The 22970-nt window shown below is 46.9% G+C and overlaps 1 protein-coding gene across 6 annotated transcripts in view; it reads left to right on the top strand.

Annotated features, from left to right (window-relative positions):
• USP15 (ubiquitin specific peptidase 15) overlaps nucleotides 1–22970 on the top strand; it is an 829830-nt gene that overhangs the window by 603518 nt on the left and 203342 nt on the right. For all 6 annotated transcript variants that reach the window (XM_086919102.1, XM_086919100.1, XM_086919101.1 and 3 more), the window contains one exon: nucleotides 22518–22633. In XM_086919102.1, the coding sequence (XP_086775228.1) occupies nucleotides 22518–22633 (116 nt within the window). The remainder of the gene's footprint in view (nucleotides 1–22517; nucleotides 22634–22970) is intronic.

Genomic DNA, 22970 nt, shown 5'->3' with positions numbered 1-22970 from the left:
AATTCCAGTCATTAAAGCCTTCGTGGAAGGTCTTAAAAGAGTAATTACTCCTCTGTTCCCTCCAGCCTGTACATGAAATCTTAACATTGTTTTGACAAGTCTAATGGGCCCTCTATTCGAACCCCTCCACTCCCGCCACCTCCAGTTTCTAACCTGGAAGTTAACATATCTGGTCTACATCACTTCTCTTAAACATGTCAGTGAGCTTCGGGTACTAACCTTGGGAGATCCTTTCTTCCAAATGCTCCGCACTAACCCTAAGTTTCTCCCAAAGGTTGTTTCACAATTTAACCTGATTCAATCTATTGAACTTTCTGTATTTTTCCTTCAACTTGACTCAGTTGCAGAACGGTAATCCTTACATTAGATGATAAATGCACCATTATGTATTATATTGACCGAACCAAATCTTTTAGAAAAACAAAACAGCTTTTTGTTGCTGTCTCAAAATCCCATACAGAGAAAGCCATTTCTCAATCAAGCATTACTAGATGAATTATTCAATGCATCCAAACATTATAATGCTAAAGCTAAAAGGACTTTAACTATCTCTCCAAGAGCCCATTCCACTAGGAACAAAAGGTGCCCCCACTGCATTTCTTGGAAACATTCCTATTCCTGACATTTGTAAAGCAGCTACATGGTCCACACCACATACGTTTACAAAACACAATTGTCTGTATATACTAGCCCTCCAACAAGCTAATGTTGGGCAGGCTGTTCTATGTATACTTTTCCAAACCACTACAACTTCCACAGGCAGGCCACCTCTCGCAGTAAGCATTTGTTTGTGGCATGTAGTGCTGTAGATTCACATGCGCCCACCCTCCTCCCTGGATTCCTGTTATGTTGCAGTCAATTTAATATTTCTTACTGTCCTCTTTGTATGGAAAACTCTATATACCACACTTCACGTTTTATCCTCACCCGCCATGCGGGAAAGCAATCTAAAAATGAAGTCCATGACCATGCATATTTCGAGCAGGGAGGGGAGTCACAATACCTTGTGGCTCTAAAGACTTTCTTTGAAGAAAAACAACTTGCACACATCTAAGCCCAACTTTAGATGGCAGCATTATATACATCATGTGAATTTACAGCAGTACATGCCACAAACAAATGCTTGCTGGGTAAGCAATATTTTCGTTCCTTTAAACCCCATTCTTCTTTCGTCCTAAATGTAATTTCATATTTACATATAAACCAAAAAATCTAATCGGGGTGTGGCCGAGTAGGCGACCAAGATGGCCGCTTAACGTTGTAGCTCCCAAGCTGTCTGCCTCCTTTCCTCGCCTGCCTGTACTCCCAGGCCAAAACACAGTCGCCTGATGCTGGACAGATTTGGAAGAGGATACCTGAAGACAAATGGGTCCTGTTGTGGTCCCTGATAACGCCTGCTGAGCTGCAACGCAGCTGCCCGCGCACCCGGACCTGTTCCGGCTCTCGGAGGCCCCTAGAAGACAGGGGTCTTGGGTGAGCCTGAAGGCGGTGGTCTGCTCGGAGCGTTTGTGGCGGCGAGCTGCCATGGCCCGGGTAGCTCTCGAGACGTCAGCGGATCTGCAGTGTGGGTCGGGAGCCCCTGGACAAGTCTGCATCGCAGCCTGACCCCGGTGCTGCACGATGCCTGCAGTAATGACATAATGCGAGAGGTACGAGGCAGCATGCTGCCTTTTCAGACCCTTCCTCCACACACCACCTGGCACCATCTTGTCATGTGCGTTTGGCATTATCATTGAGACGGAGCAGCCACGATCCTAGACCTGACATAGGCGGACATTTGCACAGCTGGAAAAGAGTGCAACACTTATGGCAGGCCATCTTTCAACTACCTGCCCCAACCGTTGCACCAAAGCTATTAACCGTGATATACCCTGCTGAATGGTATCACACACATGTGATATGCACACAGCATCCACGGTGCAACCTACCTTCTGTTGATTTTACTGTGTCCCTCAGTGCATCCGGGTAGTGGTCGACAGTGCAACCAAACACTGACGCAGTTAGAAGCAGCACGCCTCACATAGCAAACAACTCCCTCGTCATCTATCCACCTTGAAGGGTCACCTCCCTCACCTCTGCAATACCATAATGGGGCGGACAGACCCCAAACAGCGTCAGCTAAGCTTTGAGGCCGGGAAGACCCCTCGACGCAAAGACGTTGAGCCGCCCACAGAGCTAGAGCCGCAACAGCTAGAGGGCACTGCAGTCATATTGGCCAAGCTACAGGCAGAATTCCAGTGTATTGACAACACGCTAGACACCCTCTCCTCACGCCTGGACGACGTACAGGGTCGACTAGAGGCACAAGACTCATGGATCGGGACTGGCACTGCTGAACAGCGAATCTCCTATCTGGACGGCGTTCAACCCACCACGCAGAGAAGACGGAGAACCTGCTTAAGCATCTCGCCATGAAGGCTTGGAGGCACGGTCGCGTCAGAACAACCTCTGCATTGCGGGTATAGGCGAATCCACGAACACTGGCCCAAAGGCCAAATTTGTTGAATCTATCCTCTAGAGGTGTTTGGGAGAGTGTTGCGTGTTTATCTAGGTTCCTGATCGATACTGCGACCTTATGCCCCTATTCGGCTATAAATCCATTTATTCCCTATATTGGCATAACCGTTCAAGTGCGATATTCAGAAAGTCATCTCTGGCCTCACACGGACAGAGCCACATTCCAGAATAGTTCTCTGCCACTTCCTTTGCAACCAATTAGTGCAATGACAGAGCAGAAGTCACTATCTGATATTCCTAGATTAACACTCCGAGTTCTTCAACAAGATAAAAACTCAGCAAACCTGGAAATCCCCGCTTGCTGTGTTTTGATTAGTAATGGAACTCTAATGAGCAACTGATAGCTATCACTTCCTAGTGACATCTTTAATTGACTTCTTATGTCCAGCAAACTTGCGTCAAACCAGGCACCTGTCAGGTATAAATATTACCAACGTTGACTAAAGCAATAGCCTGTTGCTAGCTGTCTGGAGCGAGCCTGTTGCTGCAGCCTGCTACCCTGTTGCTAGCTGCTGTATGCTGTATGCAGACTGCTGCTGCAGCCTGCTGCCCCGCTGCTGTTGGTGAAGCTACTGATACCATTATCGCTGCTAAAGCGTGAACGATGGTGTGGTGAGCTTAGGAGCTGAACAGCCGTTCCTCTGCGAAGAGCCCAGCAGATGCCAAGCTGCCCGCGGACGCTGTCCCCCCTCCTCCTCCTCGACGCGCTGAACAGAGAAATCCAGCTCCAGCGCTTCTAGTCTGCCCTCGCGGGTGACTGGGATACCGAGTTCCCCCTGAAGGAAATACCAGACTTCCATCATTCTATTCAGAGGTATGGTGTTGACTAAACCCTTAGAAGAGAATTCTTGAAGCAAACCTTGGCAAAACCAACTTAACTTAAAGGTACTTACTTACTCCCCTTCCACGTGTTAGGCTTAGGTCAGGCACACCGGGGTAGGCTTAGTTAGAAGCACCAGTTGAGTATTTTAGCCTAATGTATATATGACTGTATATATGTTTTATTACTTTTAAACCATTGTATGGCTAAGAAACCATATCAATGCTTTTACAGTATTATTTCGCAATACTTATCTTACTGTACGTACTTTTTATAATAACAAGTCTTGCAATTGTGGCAATACATTTCTCTTGTACGAGAAGAAAGACTGTTCAATAAATGTTAACCCTTTATTGACAAACGCCCGTCTCTCTATTCTCTACATATCGTGAAAGTAAACTGCACTAATCTGACTGAGTGAAATACATGTCTATTGTTTCACAGGACCCTAGAGATTGACTCTTGATCTGAGGAGCAAAGTTGTCATGTTGCACGGTTGTTGGAAAGCTGAATCCCTTCTTGTCTGTGCCAGGGAAGCTGATCACTTCCTATGCAGAGAAGAAAGTTTCCAGTGACCTCTGAGCTAGTTGGTAACAAACCCAATTGAGTTTAGCATAGTCATTGGAGGCCTGGAAGATCCGCACTTCGACGTCGATACTACTGTTTATGTTATTCCAATGCTCAGGGCCTAGTGGGAAACTAGGAACTACACTACAAGAGAAGCGTTCGCAGCCACATTTGCGGTAGAATGCGCACATCGAACACTGGGGCCCGCTCCGGTTCCTGGTGCGACACCAAGAATGATTATTGCCAGAGTACTCAATTACCACGTTTGGGGTATGGCATTGCGATTGTCAAAGGAACTTGGTGCCCTCAGTTATCAAGGATCGACCATATCTAGCTTTCCGGACTGTACGCAAATGGTGCAGGAGCGCCGTAAATTTACATATATTAAGCGTTCTCTCCAGAAAGCAAATATTAAGTACGCTATGTTGTGCCCCGCCAGGCTCCGAATTTAGATAGGCGACAAAATGCAAATCTTTGATTCCCTGGAGGAAGCCATGCAGTTCTGGAAGAAGCACCAAACTAGAGACAAATCACAAGGGAAGGCTGATGGACACGACCCAGGTTCCTAACGATGGCCGGCTGCTTTTTGAGGCCTGTCATGCAATGCGTGTACCCTCCTATGGTTTCGCTATATATTATTGGTAGCTTCAGGGCTGTATTGGGGGCCACTGGTGATGTTCTTGCAAAAACCTATGATCGCACCTCTGCCGGACAGCAACCAATATCTATTAATGCAAATCAGGCACATATTGGGCAGACCTCAACCTGATACATACTTTTTTTCATGGACCAATGGCTCACAGGAGCGTTGCCTTCCCTCGCAGGATGTTCTCCTGTTTGTTCTCTCCTATCTCCACCCCCCCCATCTTCCCCTTACCCTATGTTTGGGAATGTTTGAATGGGATTCACCGGGTGACTTATTTTTGTGTATCCATTATGGGTGGGGGTGGAAATGGGGTTGGGTGTTTTGGTTTGTTGATTGTCTTACTTTTGGTTGGTACGGAGCAAGTTTAGCTTACAGAATAATGGGTATGATTCTCATAACTTTACAGCCTCCAGTGATTCATCTGACAGAAGCCTAATGACCTCCAATAACATGCAGAGCCGGTGCCTTAGCCTCAAATGCCTATTCTGGAATGTGAGGGGATTATCTAGCCCTAAAAAAGGGTGCCAAGTCCTAGCATACCTGACCAGGCACAAAATCCAGGTTGCCTTCCTTCAGGAAACACACTATGTACCACTCCCAGCACACAGATTTGCGTCATCATGGGGGAGCCACCTATTCTTCTCCAGTTATAGCACATACTCGCAGGGGTGTGTATACTGATACATCGCTCTCTCCCTTTTCAGGTCTCTGAAGTTGTAAAAGATGAAGACTGCCTGTATCTGATGGTGTCGGAATCACTGGGGGGGGGGGAGATCCCGTTCTTTTTATTAATGTGTACGCTCTCAATGTGGATACTACTGACTTTTTTCCTAGCCTTATGACACATGTTGATCAGTTGGGTACTGACAATGTACTACTGGAAAGTGATTTTAACCGCACACTTGACCCCATAGTTGACATTACTGGTACAAACCGCACCACAAAACCTCATGCTACGCAGGGTCTAACCATCTTGTTGCAGTCCACCTTACTTACTGACCCCTGGCGTCATAAACATCCAGGATGGAGTACCTACACTTTTTATTCTGCCCTGCATGGCCCAACGTATAGATCACTGGTACCTCAGGCCACAACTACTCTTAGAGGTACAGGAGATTGACTACCTGCCCCAGTACTGCTCCTGGTAGATTTCCCCACAGTGCCAAAGCAGGGCCCTTTATGGAGATTTCCTCCGTCTGCACTACTCGACCTGGTACTTCATAACGAAGTGGGTGATTCCATTAGAGAATATTTTTTATTGAAAGAGGGCATGGTTACCTCACAGCTGGTACTGTGGGACGCCTTTAAAGCATTTATCCCTGGGGTCTGTATATCAAAACATGCCGGCGTACTCTGATCCATCCAAAATGACCTCAAGAGCATGGAGAAAAAACTAAAAGCCATGGACGCAGTTGCACAGACCATCTCCGCAATCTCTGCACGATGCGCAACTCTTCTGACCGAATTCACAGACTCAGTTGCTCGCGAAGTCAAATACCTTGGTAAATATGCTATGGCCTGAACATATGGGGAGGGGGAGAGACCCGGTAGAACGCTTGCCCGCCTTCTCCTGCCCCAATACCAATCCTTATTCATAACGTACCTAGACACAGATACTGACACCACAATGACAAAGGGATCGGACATCACAGCAGCCTTCCTCAGGGGTAGTAAGCGCTATATAAATGCAATTACAATACAATACAATACATAACAGCATTAACATCGCTGTACATGCCCCCGTTAATAAAAGCCTGGCAAAGCCTTCATCATTGCAGTAATCAGTCCACTATTAAATAGCCTTTGCAGAGCTAAAAATAAAATGCATTCCTCTCATAACTGCACATATCGACTTTCAGCTCTTGCTGTTTTCCCTCGGGTAGTCTTGCAGCTGGAGGCGTTGAATGCAGCCTCTACTCTACTTCATAACATGCATCAGTGCCCCATTCGCAAGAATTGGTGACCCTTTGCAGTGCAAAACAAGCAACCGCCATTTTTGGAATACAAAAGGAGGTTGAGATGTGGAGCGTATGAGTGGGTCAGCAAGCTACATCCAATCAGTGCAACCAAGATTCATTACTACAGACAATGAAAGCATGGCAAGATATACTCTAACATTAGTGTTACTAAAACAATTTTCAGGGTGGGCGTGCTTCCATCATAACATAGCATACATTTTTATTGATTATTGTCAGGTGTATGCCTGTACTTTATCCAGTGTCTCATATTTAAACTGTGCTTATTGTTGGACTGCTGGCCTCCATATGTCTGTAAATTGTTACTATATGCTGATTATGGGACTGGCCTGTGTTTGTTTTGGTATTGTCTTACATGTGTAACTGTTTAAGATGTGCTGATTGTGGAGCTCATTGGCGTTTATTTTATTAGGGTCTCTTGTAATCTCCTAAAGATACGCATTTGTACTCAATTGCTTTAGAACCTCTTACTCTTGATGTGATGTGTGTATGTACACTGCAAATGACTGCTGGACTGGACAAAGCCATCATTTTGACGTCCTGTGGCACACATCCTCATGCTCATAGCCAATAGGTCTAGCCTTTGGGACCTTATAAGTGTTTGGCCATGCAACAGTTAATGTTGTTGCAGTAAGGATATTGTGCTGCATAACGAAATACTGATGAGGTCCCAAAAACGAGACCTATTGGCTATGCCAATGCTTGTTAAACTTAGTCCGCCTCCTGTATGCCAACCCTGTGGCCCGACTGAATATCAATGGTGAAATAACACACCAATTCCCCTCTCACCCCTACTATTTATTATAGCTATGGACCCCCTTGCCCGCCACATACAGGAACGACATCTCCACCGAGGAGAGCAATTACACACAGGTCTACTGACAGCGTCGGTCTAGTTCCGACAACATAACTCTATTTTTTCAGAAACTGACTGATCATCTGTCCCCACTCTTGTGAGAGGTTGTCCGATTTGGTGCATATTCAGGATTAGTGATAAACTGGACTAAATCATACATCTTCCCGCTGACTCCGGCAACTGCACACACAAGAGGAGTTCGAGTTCCCCCTGAAGTGGTGTACAGACCCATCCCCCACCACCACCACCACCAGTCCCTCGTGCACCTCTCCATTGCTCAGATTCTCCCTTGCTAAATAACCGGCGCAGGAAATAACTGGGCGCAGGAGCGGTGGTAAACAGTTTATATGCTGTGCAGAGGTCGCACAGCCATAGATCCGAAGCTCCCTGGCCCCTCTGCCTTAAACACGAGTCTGGAGTTCAAGGGAAACACACAGCAAAGGCGATCAAACGTGTGTGGCCAGGAAGGAATGGCAACTATTGGTCACACTTGCAAAACCCGCGCTGCACTAACTATCAAAAGGACGTCCAGAGCTGTAAATGTCCTTCCAATTTCCGAGGTGAACATTGTGGGAAGGGTCGTCCCTGCGGACCGTCGCATTGAGATCTGTGCTTGGAGGCAAGGGCTGTAACACTGGCATCTCACAAGGTCGGCGTTCACTGGCCCCGGCTTTCCTATTCTTCACTTCTTGTGGCCACGAGTCTCAGTCGCCTGCCTCATGAACATCGATGAATTCCTGCGAATCCTTATACTTATGTAAAATGGAACACAGAACAAACATGGTTTTCCCCAAACCCTGGATATGCACCTGAGCCCAAAATGTCACGCAGATTAATGTTTGTGGTCTTTTTACTGTGTTTATATCGACGGAAATGAGCCAGAATATAGTGGTCTTCCCTTTTCTAAAGTTAAAAAAGAGATTAAACAGGAGCCGAATTTATTACACAAGCAAAGCCAAAACTATCACTTTCGTTTTGCTAATAAGAGTTCATGGGCCCAGTATTTTGTGTCAAAAATCTAGATACGTTAAACTCTTTTTAAGGAACAGATGCGGTATGTACTTTTTGCAGTGGTTTCACTGTCCACGATATTGACTAGAACAAATACATTTGCTCCACATTCTGTAAAACCAAAGCATAACCAGCATTTACAATGCAACTGTCTCGCCTTTGCAAAAGTTCGAGCTATTGGCATTGTAAATGACAACATTTTTATTATGTTTTGGCTTTGAAATCAGATAAATAAATGGCATTGTCATTTACAATGCCAGTAGCTTAATCTCTCGCAAATGCAAGACCTATTGCATTTGCATCCACACATACAGTGAGCCACACACACACACAGTCAGACACAGAGAGCCAGACACACACACACACACTGAGACACACACACACACAGAGCCACACACACACACACACACGCACACACGCACACAGCCACACACACACACAGAGCCTTGCAGCCACTGCAGTACACAGCTGGGGGCTCTTTGGATTTAGCTAGTAGTTTAGCCACCTACAGGACCCCTCAAAGATCGCAACCACACAGGTCGTGCTGGAATTGAAGGCTTACAGTACAACGCGAAAAAACACTACAAGTCCCAGAATGCAATGAGCTCATGGCCCAACAGCTAGGACCGAACGGAGGAGTCGCTGAGTGCGAAATACCTTGATAGTACAGATCAATCAATCAATCAATCAAAGCATTTGTATAGCGCACTACTCACCCGGAGGGTCTCAAGGCGCTAGGGGAGGGGGGGTCCGCTACTGCTCGAACAGCCAGGTCTTGAGCTGCTTCCTGAAGGTGAGGTGGTCCTGGGTCAGGCGGAGGTGGGTCGGGAGGGAGTTCCAAGTCTTGGCGGCGAGGTAGGAGAAGGATCTTCCCCCTGTGGTGGCTCTTCGGATGCGGGGGACGGCGGCGAGGGCATGGCCGGTCGATCGAAGCTGGCGTTTGGGAGCGTAGAAGTTGAGGCGGCTGTTGAGGTATCCTGGGCCTTGGTTGTGCAGGGCTTTGTGTGCGTGGGTGAGGAGACGGAAGGTGATTCTCTTGTTGACCGGGAGCCAGTGAAGGTCTCTCAGGTGTCCGGAGATGTGGTGGTGGCGGGGGATGTCCAGGATGAGTCGTGCTGAGGCGTTCTGGATCCGCTGGAGTCTCTTCTGGAGTTTGGTGGTGGTTCCGGCGTAGAGGGAGTTGCCGTAGTCCAGTCGGCTGGTGACGAGGGCCTGGGTGACAGTCTTCCTGGTCTCGGTGGGGATCCATCGGAAGATCTTGCGTAGCATGCGTAGGATGTTGAAGCACGACGAGGAGACGGCGTTGACTTGTCTGATCATGGAGAGGGAGGAGTCCAGGATGAAGCCCAGGTTGCGTGCGTGGTCTGTTGGTTTGGGTGCGCTGCCTAGGGCGGGGGGCCACCAGGAGTTGTCCCAGACGGAGGGTGAGGATCCCAGGATGAGGACTTCAGTCTTGTCCGCGTTCAGTTTCAGGCCGCTGTCCTTCATCCATTCGGCTACCTCCTTCATCCCTTCGTGTAGGTTGGCTCTGGCGGTGGCGGGGTCGTTGGTGAGGGAGAGGATCAGCTGGGTGTCGTCGGCGTAGGAGATGATGTTGAGGTTGTGCTGGCGTGCGATGGCTGCGAGGGGGCTCATGTAGACGTTAAAGAGGGTTGGGCTGAGCGAAGAGCCTTGAGGAACGCCGCAGATGACTTTGGTAGCTTCTGATCTGAACGGGGGAAGGCGGACTCTCTGTGTCCTTCCGGCAAAGAAGGAGATGATCCACTCCAGTGCCTTCTCCTGGACTCCGACATTGCTGAGGCGCTGTACTGGGGTACGGTGGCAGACAGTGTCGAAGGCCGCGGAGAGGTCCAGGAGGATGAGGGCTGCTGTTTCTCCGTTGTTGAGCAGGGCTCTGATGTCATCGGTTGCTGGGATCAGGGCGGTCTCGGTGCTGTGGTTGGCCCGGAAACGATTTAGAAAAGGGGGTGGTGATGAACAGAGTGTCTGAATTAAGCAGACCACTCTTACCCAGTCCAAAGATCAGGGCTTGATCCATCACCGTTATTTATCTCACTGCCCCACCCCAGCTCAGAACCTGGCTATATGCAAATCAGTCTGTCCCTGGCCCAGTGCATCATGGGAACAGGGCAGACTAAACTACCAAGCCAATTCTTCACCAGAAAGGAGACAAGCTACCGGGGACCGGTTTCTGGCATTTCAGCCGTCTTCGGCCCGGCTTGCTTGAATCCTGATGGAGCAGTGAGAAAGGGACTCATGTCTGAGTATACCCTGCCACACCTATAGTGGCCAAAAACGATTTAGAAAAGGGGGTGGTGATGAACAGAGTGTCTGAATTAAGCAGACCACTCTTACCCAGTCCAAAGATCAGGGCTTGATCCATCACCGTTATTTATCTCACTTGCCCATCCCAGCTCAGAACCTGGCTATATGCAAATCAGTCTGTCCCTGGCCCAGTGCATCATGGGAACAGGGCAGACTAAACTACCAAGCCAATTCGTCACCAGAAAGGAGACAAGCTACCGGGGACCGGTTTCTGGCATTTCAGCCGTCTTCGGCCCGGCTTGCTTGAATCCTGATGGAGCAGTGAGAAAGGGACTCAGGTCTGAGTATACCCTGCCACACCTATAGTGGCCAAAAACGATTTAGAAAAGGGGGTGGTGATGAACAGAGTGTCTGAATTAAGCAGACCACTCTTACCCAGTCCAAAGATCAGGGCTTGATCCATCACCGTTATTTATCTCACTGCCCCATCCCAGCTCAGAACCTGGCTATATGCAAATCAGTCTGTCCCTGGCCCAGTGCATCATGGGAACAGGGCAGACTAAACTACCAAGCCAATTCTTCACCAGAAAGGAGACAAGCTACCGGGGACCGGTTTCTGGCATTTCAGCCGTCTTCGGCCCGGCTTGCTTGAATCCTGATGGAGCAGTGAGAAAGGGACTCATGTCTGAGTATACCCTGCCACACCTATAGTGGCCAAAAACGATTTAGAAAAGGGGGTGGTGAAGAACAGAGTGTCTGAATTAAGCAGACCACTCTTACCGAGTCCAAAGATCAGGGCTTGATCCATCACCGTTATTTATCTCACTGCCCCATCCCAGCTCAGGTGGTTGGCCCGGAAGCCAGACTGCGAGAGGTCGAAGGATCCGTTCGTATCGAGGAAGGCGGCCAGCTGCTTGTTGACGGTCTTTTCGATGACTTTTGCGGGAAACGGGAGCAGCGAGATGGGTCGGTAGTTCTTGAGGTCGGTGGGGTCGGCTGATGGCTTCTTTAGTAGGGCGCTGAGTTCGGCGTGCTTCCAACTCTCCGGGAAGGTAGCGGTGTCGAAGGAGGTGTTGATGATGTCCCGCAGGTGGGGCGCGATGACAGTGTCGGCCTTGTTGAAGACGTGGTGAGGGCAAGGGTCGGTCGGAGATCCGGAGTGGATGGAGTTCATTGTGCGGCCGGTGTCTTCGGTGCTGATCGGGGTCCAGGCGCGGAGGGTGGTGGTGAGGGGCGGTGGTTTGGTAGTGGCGTGCGTCGGTTGAGTGCTGAAGCTGTTGTGTATGTCCGCGATCTTGTTGTGGAAGTAGGAGGCGAGGGAGTTGCAGAGGTCTTGCGAAGGGGTGATGTCGTTGTTTCCGGCGTTGGGGTTGGAGAGCTCTTTAACGATGTTGAAGAGTTCCTTGCTGTTGTGTGCGTTGTTGTCCAGTCGTTCCTTGAATGCAGTTTTCTTGGTGGTGTGGATCAGTTGGTGGTGTTTTCGGGTTTGAGGGCAGTCATGTTGTCCGGAGTTGGGTCTCTGCGCCAGGCTTTCTCCAGGGCTCTGCAGTTCCTCTTGGAGCTCTTGAGTTCGTCGGTGAACCATGGGGCTTTCTTGCTGCCCGGTCTGGTAGGCGGGGTCCTCAGAGGGGCGAGGTCGTCTGCGCAGTCGCTGATCCACTTCGTGAGGTTGGTGGCCGCTTGGCTGGGGTTCGTTGCGCTGGTAGGTGGGTTCTTGCTCAGGGAGGTCGCGAGCTGGTGGCAGTGATCTTGTTCCAGCTTCTGCGAGCAACCTGTTGCTGTTGGTGGTGGATCGTGGTCCTTTTGAAGCTGAAGTGGACGCAGCTGTGGTCCGTCCAGTGGAGTCCGATGGCGTGGCTGAAGGCGATGTCCTTGCTGGATGAGAAGACGGGGTCGAGTGTGTGTCCGGCGTCGTGGGTGGGGGTGGTCACCAGTTGCTTGAGTCCGAGGTTGGCGAGGTTGTCTAGTAGGGTGGTGGTGTTGCGGTCGTTGTTGTTCTCCAGGTGGAAGTTGAGGTCCCCGAGGAGGATGTAGTCAGCGGAGGGGACCTGCACTTATGCACAGACAGGGAAGTGTGCAGACCGGGAACGGGGGGGGGGGGGGTGGTGGGGGAGGGCAGGCCCTCACCACAGATACTGTGAACATTCTAGAACAGAAGCAGAAGGGATAACATCCATGGCCCTCTTCATGGGGAGAGGAGGGGGGAGGCTTCCGGGCTCCAAAAGTTCCCCAGAAATCGAGAGACTGGTGCCAGACTTTAAGCCTAAGAGATTACAGCGCTAAGCTAAAGTCGACGAAACAAGGGAAAGCAGACAGCGCTAGATGCTGTATGTACCCCAATTTTACCGGATTAAAAACCACAGGCAACCCAGTGTGTGAACACCTCACTTGCCCAGTGAGGGGCGTGCGTTCGCCTCAGAGTGGCCAGTTATGCAGGAGTCACGCGTGCCCCATGCAGGGTGGTGAGGGATTGGCATGAGAATGCCAGGGAGGTGCCAGTCAAACATTGTGCGTGTCACGGATGCAGCCTCACTCCACCCACAGGAAAATGATGCCCAATCCCAGCTCAGAGAGCGGCACGATAGAGGTGGTGACCTTTCCACCGCTTGGATATGCTCGCTGGGGCCCGCTCCAGTTTTATATATCAGCCCACCTCTAGCACCCACAACATGGCGCCCTCTACAAGGGCGCATAAATGTCGCCAGTCCAACATTGCGCGTGTCACGGATGCAGCCTCACTCCACCCACCATCAAGGACATGTCAGGGATGTGTACCTGGTGCCGGGCTCGCTCCCAGCCAGCGGCCGCCTCCTTCCACGCCTCCTTCGCTACTACAGCCCCCAGGAAGCCCAGCCCTAGCAGCGGGGCACACGTCACTGGGCCCGCCTCCTGCCGCCGGTGTAACCAATGGGGGACGCCGAGGGGTCGGCAGACCCCAACCGCAGGAAAATGATGCCCAATCCCAGGACAGAGAGCGGCACAATAGAGGTGGTGACCTTTCCACCGCTTGGATATGCTCGGAGTACCTGGGGTCGCCTCTTGCCCACATACATATCTGGCACAGCATACACCCCCGGTAGGATATCCAAGTGCCTTAAACGTCACCTCCTGCACAAACATATACCTGTCTAAGAATAAGTCGCCGGCTACGACATTTCAGCCACTGCAGTGCATAGAATAAAAACGAGAGGGAGGGTGTGGGGGGCGGGACTTAAAAAAAGAGAAAGAAACACCCACGAATTGTGTCGTGACGGGGGAAAGAGTGATTGACAACCATCTCTTCCAATGGCTAGCCTCCATTTATGGAGCTAGCCAATGGAAGAGAGAGGAGGGTTAAAGACCCCCCCCTACTGAAGCTCAAAAGATTTTGCCTGCGCCAACACTGCGGCGCAGTGGACGCCAGGCGAAACCTAAAAAGGGTGCAAAATGGAGTTTCACATCTTTTTTGGAACTAGTAGTAATTTTGCCCCGTGGAGTGAGATCATAAAATGAGAGATGGGAAAATAGACTCATTGTGCCCATAAGAAATTGAGCATTACAACCACAAGATCCTGCATGTCTCTTGATGTCACTGCCTGTGGCCACAACGAGTTTCCCTACCTGGTTTTCTTAACTCTCTTGTTGTCTTCTATCAGACTACGCCAGATTCTCAAAAAATCTGAAATTCCCATAGGTTTAAGCCTATGTTTGGAGTTGATCTCTAGCTTTTCTTCTCGATTCACAAAAAAGTCCTGGAGTATTCCTGGAAGCTAACGCAGACACTGGTGCCTAGAGAAACTACTGAATTCCTTTTGTCTATTCTGTTTATGATTATGCAAGTGCGACTATGCATAGTGCGTACTTTCACTTGTACAAACGGGCATAGTGGGCATTTTCACGTGTAAACGCACTGCTGTATTGCAATTGTAATATCCGTTTTTTCTAAACAAAATTTGTTCACAGGGAAATATTGTTGCCCATGGCAGATCAACTTGCCCTTGAACTCAGCCAGTTTTGGGAGATGTTCAATGGCTAAACTTCCGTTGGTGCAGCAGGTGCAGTGGCTGTGGTGCCAAGCAGTATTTTTCGAGTACAAATCAACTGTTTGAGAAAACCAAACATAGTTTTAACTTGTATATAAAACCCTTGCACACCTAAATTGAACTTAGACTATGTGATTTGGTTGCCTATGACCACTCAAGGCCTCTGTCTTTTTTGTTTTGAACATTTTATGAAGTGTTAGATGTGCCCCATGGCATTCACATGTTGAATTGAAAAAAAATGCATAATAAATTTTGAAGCAAAGAAAACAAAACATGACAGCATTATATACTAAACAATCTACATGCAACAAAAATTGCAAGCCAAAAAAATGGCAGCTAATAGTAACAAGCATTTGCGATGCAATAAGTCTCACATTTACACAAGTTTGAGCTAGTGGCAATGTAAATGATTATACCTTTCATTTATGTTTTGGTTTTTAAAACATAAATAAAAGGCATTGTCATTTACAATGCCAATAGCTCAAGCTTGCGTAAATGCGAGACCTATTGCATTGCAAATGCTTGTTTATACCTCTTAAGTATACCTATTGCTTTAACACCAAAAAGTTTTGACACATTACTAACGTTGCTTACTCAGCTTGTCTGGGCAGGTAAACAGCCGCGCATAAGCTGGAACACACTAACCATACCGTACGAACGTGGGGGATGTGGCGCCCCAGATTTTTATCTGTATTACCTAGTGTCCCAAACCCACTTCACATATTATTGATAACACCCTGATGCCCGGCTCCACTATCTCAAGGCTGAGCGTTCTCAAATATATCCCGACTCCCTATCCGCCATATTACCGCAGGGACTGCCGCGCCCCCCCGCTGAGATCCAAACCGTACCCACTACCTGCTGGGCATGGACGAAATTATGGCGATATCTACAAAAAAAGAGTCCCTGTATCGCCACATTTGTCACTCGCAGACAACCCGTGACTACCCCCACTACTGAAGCTCTGACAAAGCGCACATTAGTCAAGCATGGCCTTTAAAAAATTGGAGATCTGTTTACAGATTTCCCTACCTCTCTCTTTGTTGACATAGATCTGTTTACAGATTCACAACTGTGCACGGTACCAGAACTCACCTAGCATGGGGACGCTACGTACATGGACAGATTCCTACTGCACAGAGTCCAGCAATCCTTGATCTTGGTGATACCGAATGGGCTACCCCCTCCCCCCTCTCACACTTGTCATTGCATCACCAGATGGCACTCACTTAGTCTCACGCTTATACCACCTATCAATATATCTCCGCGGACTGTGGTCGGGGCTAAAGCACGAACAGCCTGGGAAAGAGACCTCGGTGTACCAATAACAGACAGAATTTGGCACTATTGCTGAGCACAAACACAATATATTTCAAATAACCATCAGCATAAATTATTACATTTTAAATATTTAAACAGAATCTATGTAACCCCAAAAGTTCTTGTTAAGATAGGTCCTAGTACACCACATGCATGTACTAAATGTGCCACGGCTGAGGCTGACTGTCCACTTGTTGCATGGAACTGCACAACTGGGTGGATATCTTCCACACGTATCTCTTATGGTGGGACAGGTGGTGCAGCCCACCCCCCTGCTGGCAGTGTTGTGCTATGTTCAACCATTACCAAAAGCTGTGCGGAGGTTCACGGCGATGGCTATGCTCCTAGCAAAGCGTCAAATCTCTATTCATTGGGAAGAAGACCACATGCACCGAAGGCGAGAGCCTGGCTCCGGGACATGATTCACTGTGACACTATGTGTGACCTATATGCCACACTGTTATCGCCCACCTCCCGCACCGAGAAATTTGTCAAACCATAAGAAACTATTTGCTTGCTCACCCCCTTGACGAAATCTGAGGAGTGCGTGTGGCTGCTGGTGAAAGGCTGCTCTGTTGGAGTTTTGGGGTGTGAATGCATTAGCATGCTGAGCCTGAGCACGGCTGATATAAAAGGAATCCTGGCTTTTTGTAGATACTGATTAACAAAAAAGGGGTGACTCTGTGTCCCTCAGAACCTGGGTATTCAATAGTTAAACAAACAATGGTTCTGTCGGGTAAGACAGATTACTTGAACAATGCTCATGAATGTAGACAAACGAAAGAAAGCACTCTGATACACAAGATGCAATTTGAGAAATAAATGCTCAAAAAACAGAAGACAAAGTCATAGGGTCAACGTGTTATATTGTATAAATTATAACAAATTTCTTCCAATCATATCCGAATTACTTCATTCAAGGATAAGTTTTCAATACAAGATAAGACCGTCATCAAAACATGCAATTTCTGTGACTTTTTGTGAAGTGGTGCTCAAAGGATGTGATAACAAATATAGTGTGAAGGAAATAAATACATACACGCAAATACAAAATTGATTTTGATGGCCAGATGCTGATTGTTGACTAAGGATTCCTAAGGTTGTTGTGAGGATCCTGGTGAATCTGGGCCTATAAATGCGTCGACGTTTCGACCCTCATGCGCCCCTGTTGGTGGTCGCGGCGGGTCTTTTTCAAGACAAAGAAGGATGATAGTCTAAAAATTGAATGGAGACCGTGTATCAGAGAGACTTAAAGTGCCACTTATTAAAGCACTAAGGAGAGCTGCGAAGAGTGGATATTGTGTACTCACTAAGATAGAACAGACGGGGGGACCCTCAGTCTGAATCTTTAAGGGTCAGTGGCCCGTGGTATCTGTGAATTGATGAGGAATTCACATTAGGACAAGAACAGATCTGGTGGCCCTATATCGCAAAATCGACTATGAGGAGTGTTGCTTAGCCGGCTAAGGGGAGCGTGAAGACTGTTCAATATGGATGTTAAAATGGCCGTGAACATTAAGAGAGTGCCCAAGGATACACAGAAAGTGCCAGTGTGCGTCGGATGGGCCTTGCCAGGCACGCAGGGGTCAATCAAAAATGGGCCGTGAGTACCCGATAACTAGTGAAGCGCTTGCAAATCTGGCCCGACTAGCGGTTATTAATGCGGTGCACAGGGGCAGGGCGGAATCAACGTGCATACGCCAACGGGTGTCGGATAATTACACGAGTGGCAGCGCTGATTCTGCGGGACCCCATGGCCAGGGGCACAGTTTCTTACCTAAAGAATAGCTGACTGGGCGCGATCAGTTGCTCTCCTGGTCTTCATACATCAGCGGCCTGACGTGTCATGGAGACCGCGGAAACTGAGCGATTAGTTAAGCAGCGTGGGCGTCGTGTACGTCCGTTGCTGGGCAACGACGTAAGGCATGTGCTGTATCACACAACTGGCATGGTACAGCTGGGAAGAGTCTTAAAGGGCGCCTCCTAGATGTGGCTTCAGCGGAATGCTGGTCACGCTTTAAGGATGACGTCGAAGATAAAGGGCAAGTGCATAGAAGCGGTATAAATGATAAGCTAATCCAATGATAAGTGACAGCGGTTAATACGTAGAACTGTAACAACATGTACAGAGGTACAAATTGCCAAAACATATTTATACATTTCTAAATTACATAATAAAGTACCATAATAAAGTGAGAACGTGATACGGGGGTAAAAAACACATTACAAAGGGATATAATCCAGATACATGTATAGACATTCCTTGGGCCAATAGTTGAATCAATACAGGCCACTGCTAAGGCAGGCATGGATAGAAATCATGTTAAATGGAGGATCAGGTGACATGGATGATCTGAAAACATGTGTTGTTAAAAGTCGATGCAAAGTACAGGGCGCACCTCTAGTGGACCACTTCAGCAGTCACAACCACAACCCAGAAAGCATTCGTTGGAGGGTGATAGAAAAGGTCAGCCCTAATCCAAGGGGGGGGTTCAATGACACTGGCCTTAAACAGAAAAGAGTGTAAATGGATAAACATTTTTAACTCTGTATCCGCAGGTTTAAACGAGCATGAGGAAATATCTAAACTGATGGGTTTACTATAACATTTAGTAGGTTCATGTGTGTCTGCCTGTACATTCTTACATGTGATAGATCCATTGACTTTTAACAACACATGTTTTCAGATCATCCATGTCACCTGATCCTCCATTTAACATGAATTTTATCCATGCCTGCCTTAGCAGTGGCCTGTATTGATTCAACTATTGGCCCTAGGAATGTCTATACATGTATCTGGATGATATCCCTTTGTAATGTGTTTTTTATCCCCCTGTATCACGTTCTCACTTTATTATGGTACTTTATTATGGAATTTAGAAATGTATAAATATGTTCTGGCAATTTGTACCTCTGTAAAAGTTGTTACAGTTCCAAGTTTTAACCTTGTCACTTATCATTGGATTAACTTATCATTTATACCGCTTCTATGCACTTGCCCTTTATCTTCGACGTCATCCTTAAAGCGTGACCAGAATTCCGCTGAAGCCACATCTAGGAGGCGCCCTTTAAGACTCTTCCCAGCTGTACGACGCCAGTCGCGTGATACAGCATATGCCTTACGTCGTTGCCCAGCAACGGACGTACACGACGCCCACGCTGCTTAACTAATTGCTCAGTTTCCGCGGTCTCCATGACACGTCAGGCCGCTGATGTATGCAGACCAGGAGAGCAACCGATCGCGCCCCGTCAGCTATTCTTTAGGTAAGACACTGTGCCACTGGCCATGGGGTCCTGCAGAATCAGCGCTGCCACTCGTGTAATTATCCGACACCCATTGGCGAATGCACTTTGATTCCGACCCGACCCTGTGCACCGCATTAATAACCGCTAGTCGGGCCAGTTTTGCAAGCGCTTCACTAGTTATCTAGTACTCACGGCCCATTTTTGATTGATCCCTGCGTGCGCGGCAAGGCCCATCCGACGCGCACTGGCACTTTCTGTGTATCCTTTGGTACTCTCTTAACGTTCACGGCCATTTTAACATCCACATTGAGCAGAATTCACCCTCCCCTTAGCTGGCTAAGCAACACTCCTCATAGTCGATTTTGCGATATAGGGCCACCAGATCTGTTCTTGTCCTAATGTGAATCCCTCATCATTCACAGATACCACGGGCCACTGTGCCTTAAAGATTCAGACTTAGGGTTCCCCTGTCTGTTCTATCTGAGTGAGTACTCGATATCCACTCTTCGCAGCTCTCCTTAGTGCTTTAATAAGTGGCACTTTAAGTATCTCTGATACACGGTCTCCATTCAATTTTTAGACTATTATCCTTCCTTGTCTTGAAAAAGACCCGCTGCGACCACCAACAGGGGCGCATGAGGGTCGAAACATCGACGCATTTATAGGCCCAGATTCATCAGGATCCTCACAACAACCTTAGGAATCCTTGGTCAACAATCAGCATCTGGCTATCAAAATCAATTTTGTATATATGTATATGTATTTATTTCCTTCACACTATATTTGTTATCACATCCTTTGAGCACCACTTCACAAAAAGTCACAGAAATTGCATGTTTTGATGACGGTCGGTCAGGAAGAGGCTCACTCTCCTCTATCTTGTATTGAAAACTTATCCTTGAATGAAGTAATTCGGATATGTTTGGAAGAAATTTGTTATAATTCATACAATATAACACGTTGACCCTATGACTTTGTCTTCTGTCTTTTGAGCATTTATTTCTCAAATTGCATCTTGTGTATCAGAGTGCTTTCTGTCGTTTGTCTACATTTATGAGCATTGTTCAAGCAATATGTCTTACCCGACAGAACCATTGTTTGTTTAATTATTGTAGATACTGCCAACAGGAACATATCAGATACACTGCACTGCGAACATACCCACTAATTACTGGGGATTGTCCTCCCTCCCTTGAGATTTGCTTCCGTACCGTTTTTAATTGTTGTAAGATTGATGCTCTTTTTATTGTCATGCATATATAGCCATACTGTTATGAGCTGTACGACACAGTGCACTCTCCGTGCAACTGTTACTTTAAAAAGATCAATAAAGAAATAAAAAAATAAAAATGATCTCTTTCAACTTTTTTTTCGGGTCATTTAACACTGGTAGAAATACCACTCTGTACTCTAGATGGGAGAAGGGCACTGAAATACTAATTATATAAGACTAAAGCTAATAGAGAAATAAAACAGCAGTTCGTAAATCAGGGCCTCAGACTGGTATGGCTTAATAAAAACAAGCCATAGCTAGATGGACATTTTCCTCTATAGTTAAACAAAAAGAAATAGACCCCTTTTGGGTAAGCCAAATGCACATTCTAAATGTGGAAAATTAGCCACTTCTGAAGCAGACGGATCCAGATATATGTAAAACAACATCCTGAAAATTAGTGCATGCTGTCACCAGATATTACTGAATTGACTCTAACGCCAGAACTGTGGTAGGTTTGAATCACTGGTCAATATTTTTGTCACTTTGCCTTCCACCTTGGAACCCTCCGCTATGGTGGAGCTTAATTTAACTTGCTATTCTGTTCATGATACTTGAGAAGTAAAAAGGGCATAAGGGGGGAGATTGATCCTATCAGACCTCCAGGATCATGTGAGGGGACTTCAAAGGAAGCCCTCTGACATTAAAATGAATATTAACAAACAATTATTTTATTGTGGGATTTATGAACCCTGAGAACACACCTGGGTCCAACGAACCTTCGTGGAGTGGCAGAATTTCTGCAAATTATGATAAAAAAAAACAAATACAAAAATAGTAATACTTTTTTGCACTGTAGCTGTGCTTGGCCAGCACCCACCAAGCATGGCCTTTGACTGTCTGCATCGGGGTTGACTGCCTGAGGTGGGATAGAGGCTGCCCTGTGGCCAACACCTGCATTGTCCTACAGGGGTTGGCCACCTACCGTAGGATGGGCGCAGGGCTATGCGCAGAGCTGAAGGCCATGTGCAGTAGGAGTTGACCACCCGTGGATGGTTGACCTTCAGCCAGGCCCTGCACCCAGTCCCTGTTGTGGACAGTGCGGATTGGTAACTCTCAAAGGGCTAGGCACAGTCTCTGGTCTGGTTCCTAACCCCCTCTAAGCATGACCAGAGGCAAAAAAGTGGTCCCCCCGGATGCTGTTATCAGTGATGTTATTGATGATGCCATTTGAGAAACCGTCAATGGCGTCATTTGTCAGGAGTGATGACATATGTGAGATCATAAGCAGTGTGTGACGTTGGTTAGTTTCCCTAACTAGAACTATACATACGATTTGTTTTTTAGATATAATTGCACATTAACTGTGGTTTATGTTTAGTGAATTTCTGAGGTTTTATAAATGTACGTGAAGGTCTTCGTACAAACTTCACTTTAACTTATGATTTTCTCAGTGTTGTATATTTATATAAAAACATTTCACTTCCAAAACAGTTCAGAAATGTGATGCTGGTGCCTGCCCTATTGGTGATTTACTCCTGGTAACATATGTGTTCCTCTTACACACGTTTTCTTTGTAAAATAAAGTTTTAATCTTGGTATCCTTGGGAGCCAACATATGCACAGAGGCATTCGACTGTTGATAGATTCAGAGACAATACCCAAGACCCATTCTGTCTACCACTTGCCCACCTGGTTACACCGAATCAGGAGGTGCCAATGTATAGCCTCTTCTTGGTATAGTATGTTTAACAAAACAGAATGCTGAGCAGATTCAGTCCCTTAGAAGTAGTTTCCGTTTTGTTTTGACACATTTTCATATGTTGTATTTAAGTGATAACATATTTTTTCTGTTTTTTGAAACCTTAGTTTTGAGAAAAATAAATGATTTAGTAATATTAACAGAAATCTTAAAAGATATTAATTTTGTAGGGTACAAATGACCTAGAAAGAGGCTTAACTAGCTATTTAACGGACACTTCCCACTGCAACAAGAAGCCACTAAATGTAGTTTTATTTCATCTGTTCTTTCTTAACCGAAGAAATAATTCTCTTTAGGATTTTGAAAAACATGAAAGCATGGAATATAAACCCCAGAAAAAAGTCTCTGTGAAATTAAAAGATTGCATTGAACTGTTTACGACCAAGGAAAAACTAGGTGCTGAAGACCCATGGTAAGTTTGTTTTGTTTTTGTAAATGATTGTGTTACTATATGTGTCTAAGTTTACAAAGTAATGTGCTTTTGCATGTATTGTGACATTGTCAGTTAATTCTCTTCTAGGAGGGAGGGAGATTTTATACACTTGCCAGTGGGTTTTATTCTGAAATTGCATAGCATAGCTCCCAGTTTTTCTTCCTTTGAACAAATCACTGCCAAAGAAAATGTGTTGCAATGTAGGTGGGCAGCATGCTTAAGAGCTGGCAGCAGATGAGTGGTACTAGTGTATGTTCCAAGCTGTTCCATTTTAGTTTAAGGTTTTGGATGCCATTCCTCATTGATTCCATCGTTT

Source organism: Lissotriton vulgaris, chromosome 1_1 (genome assembly GCF_964263255.1).
Source record: "Lissotriton vulgaris chromosome 1_1, aLisVul1.2, whole genome shotgun sequence".
Taxonomy (NCBI): domain Eukaryota; kingdom Metazoa; phylum Chordata; class Amphibia; order Caudata; family Salamandridae; genus Lissotriton; species Lissotriton vulgaris.
The sequence above is the reverse complement of the archived record's forward strand: the minus strand, read 5'-3'. Positions and strand labels throughout refer to the sequence as shown.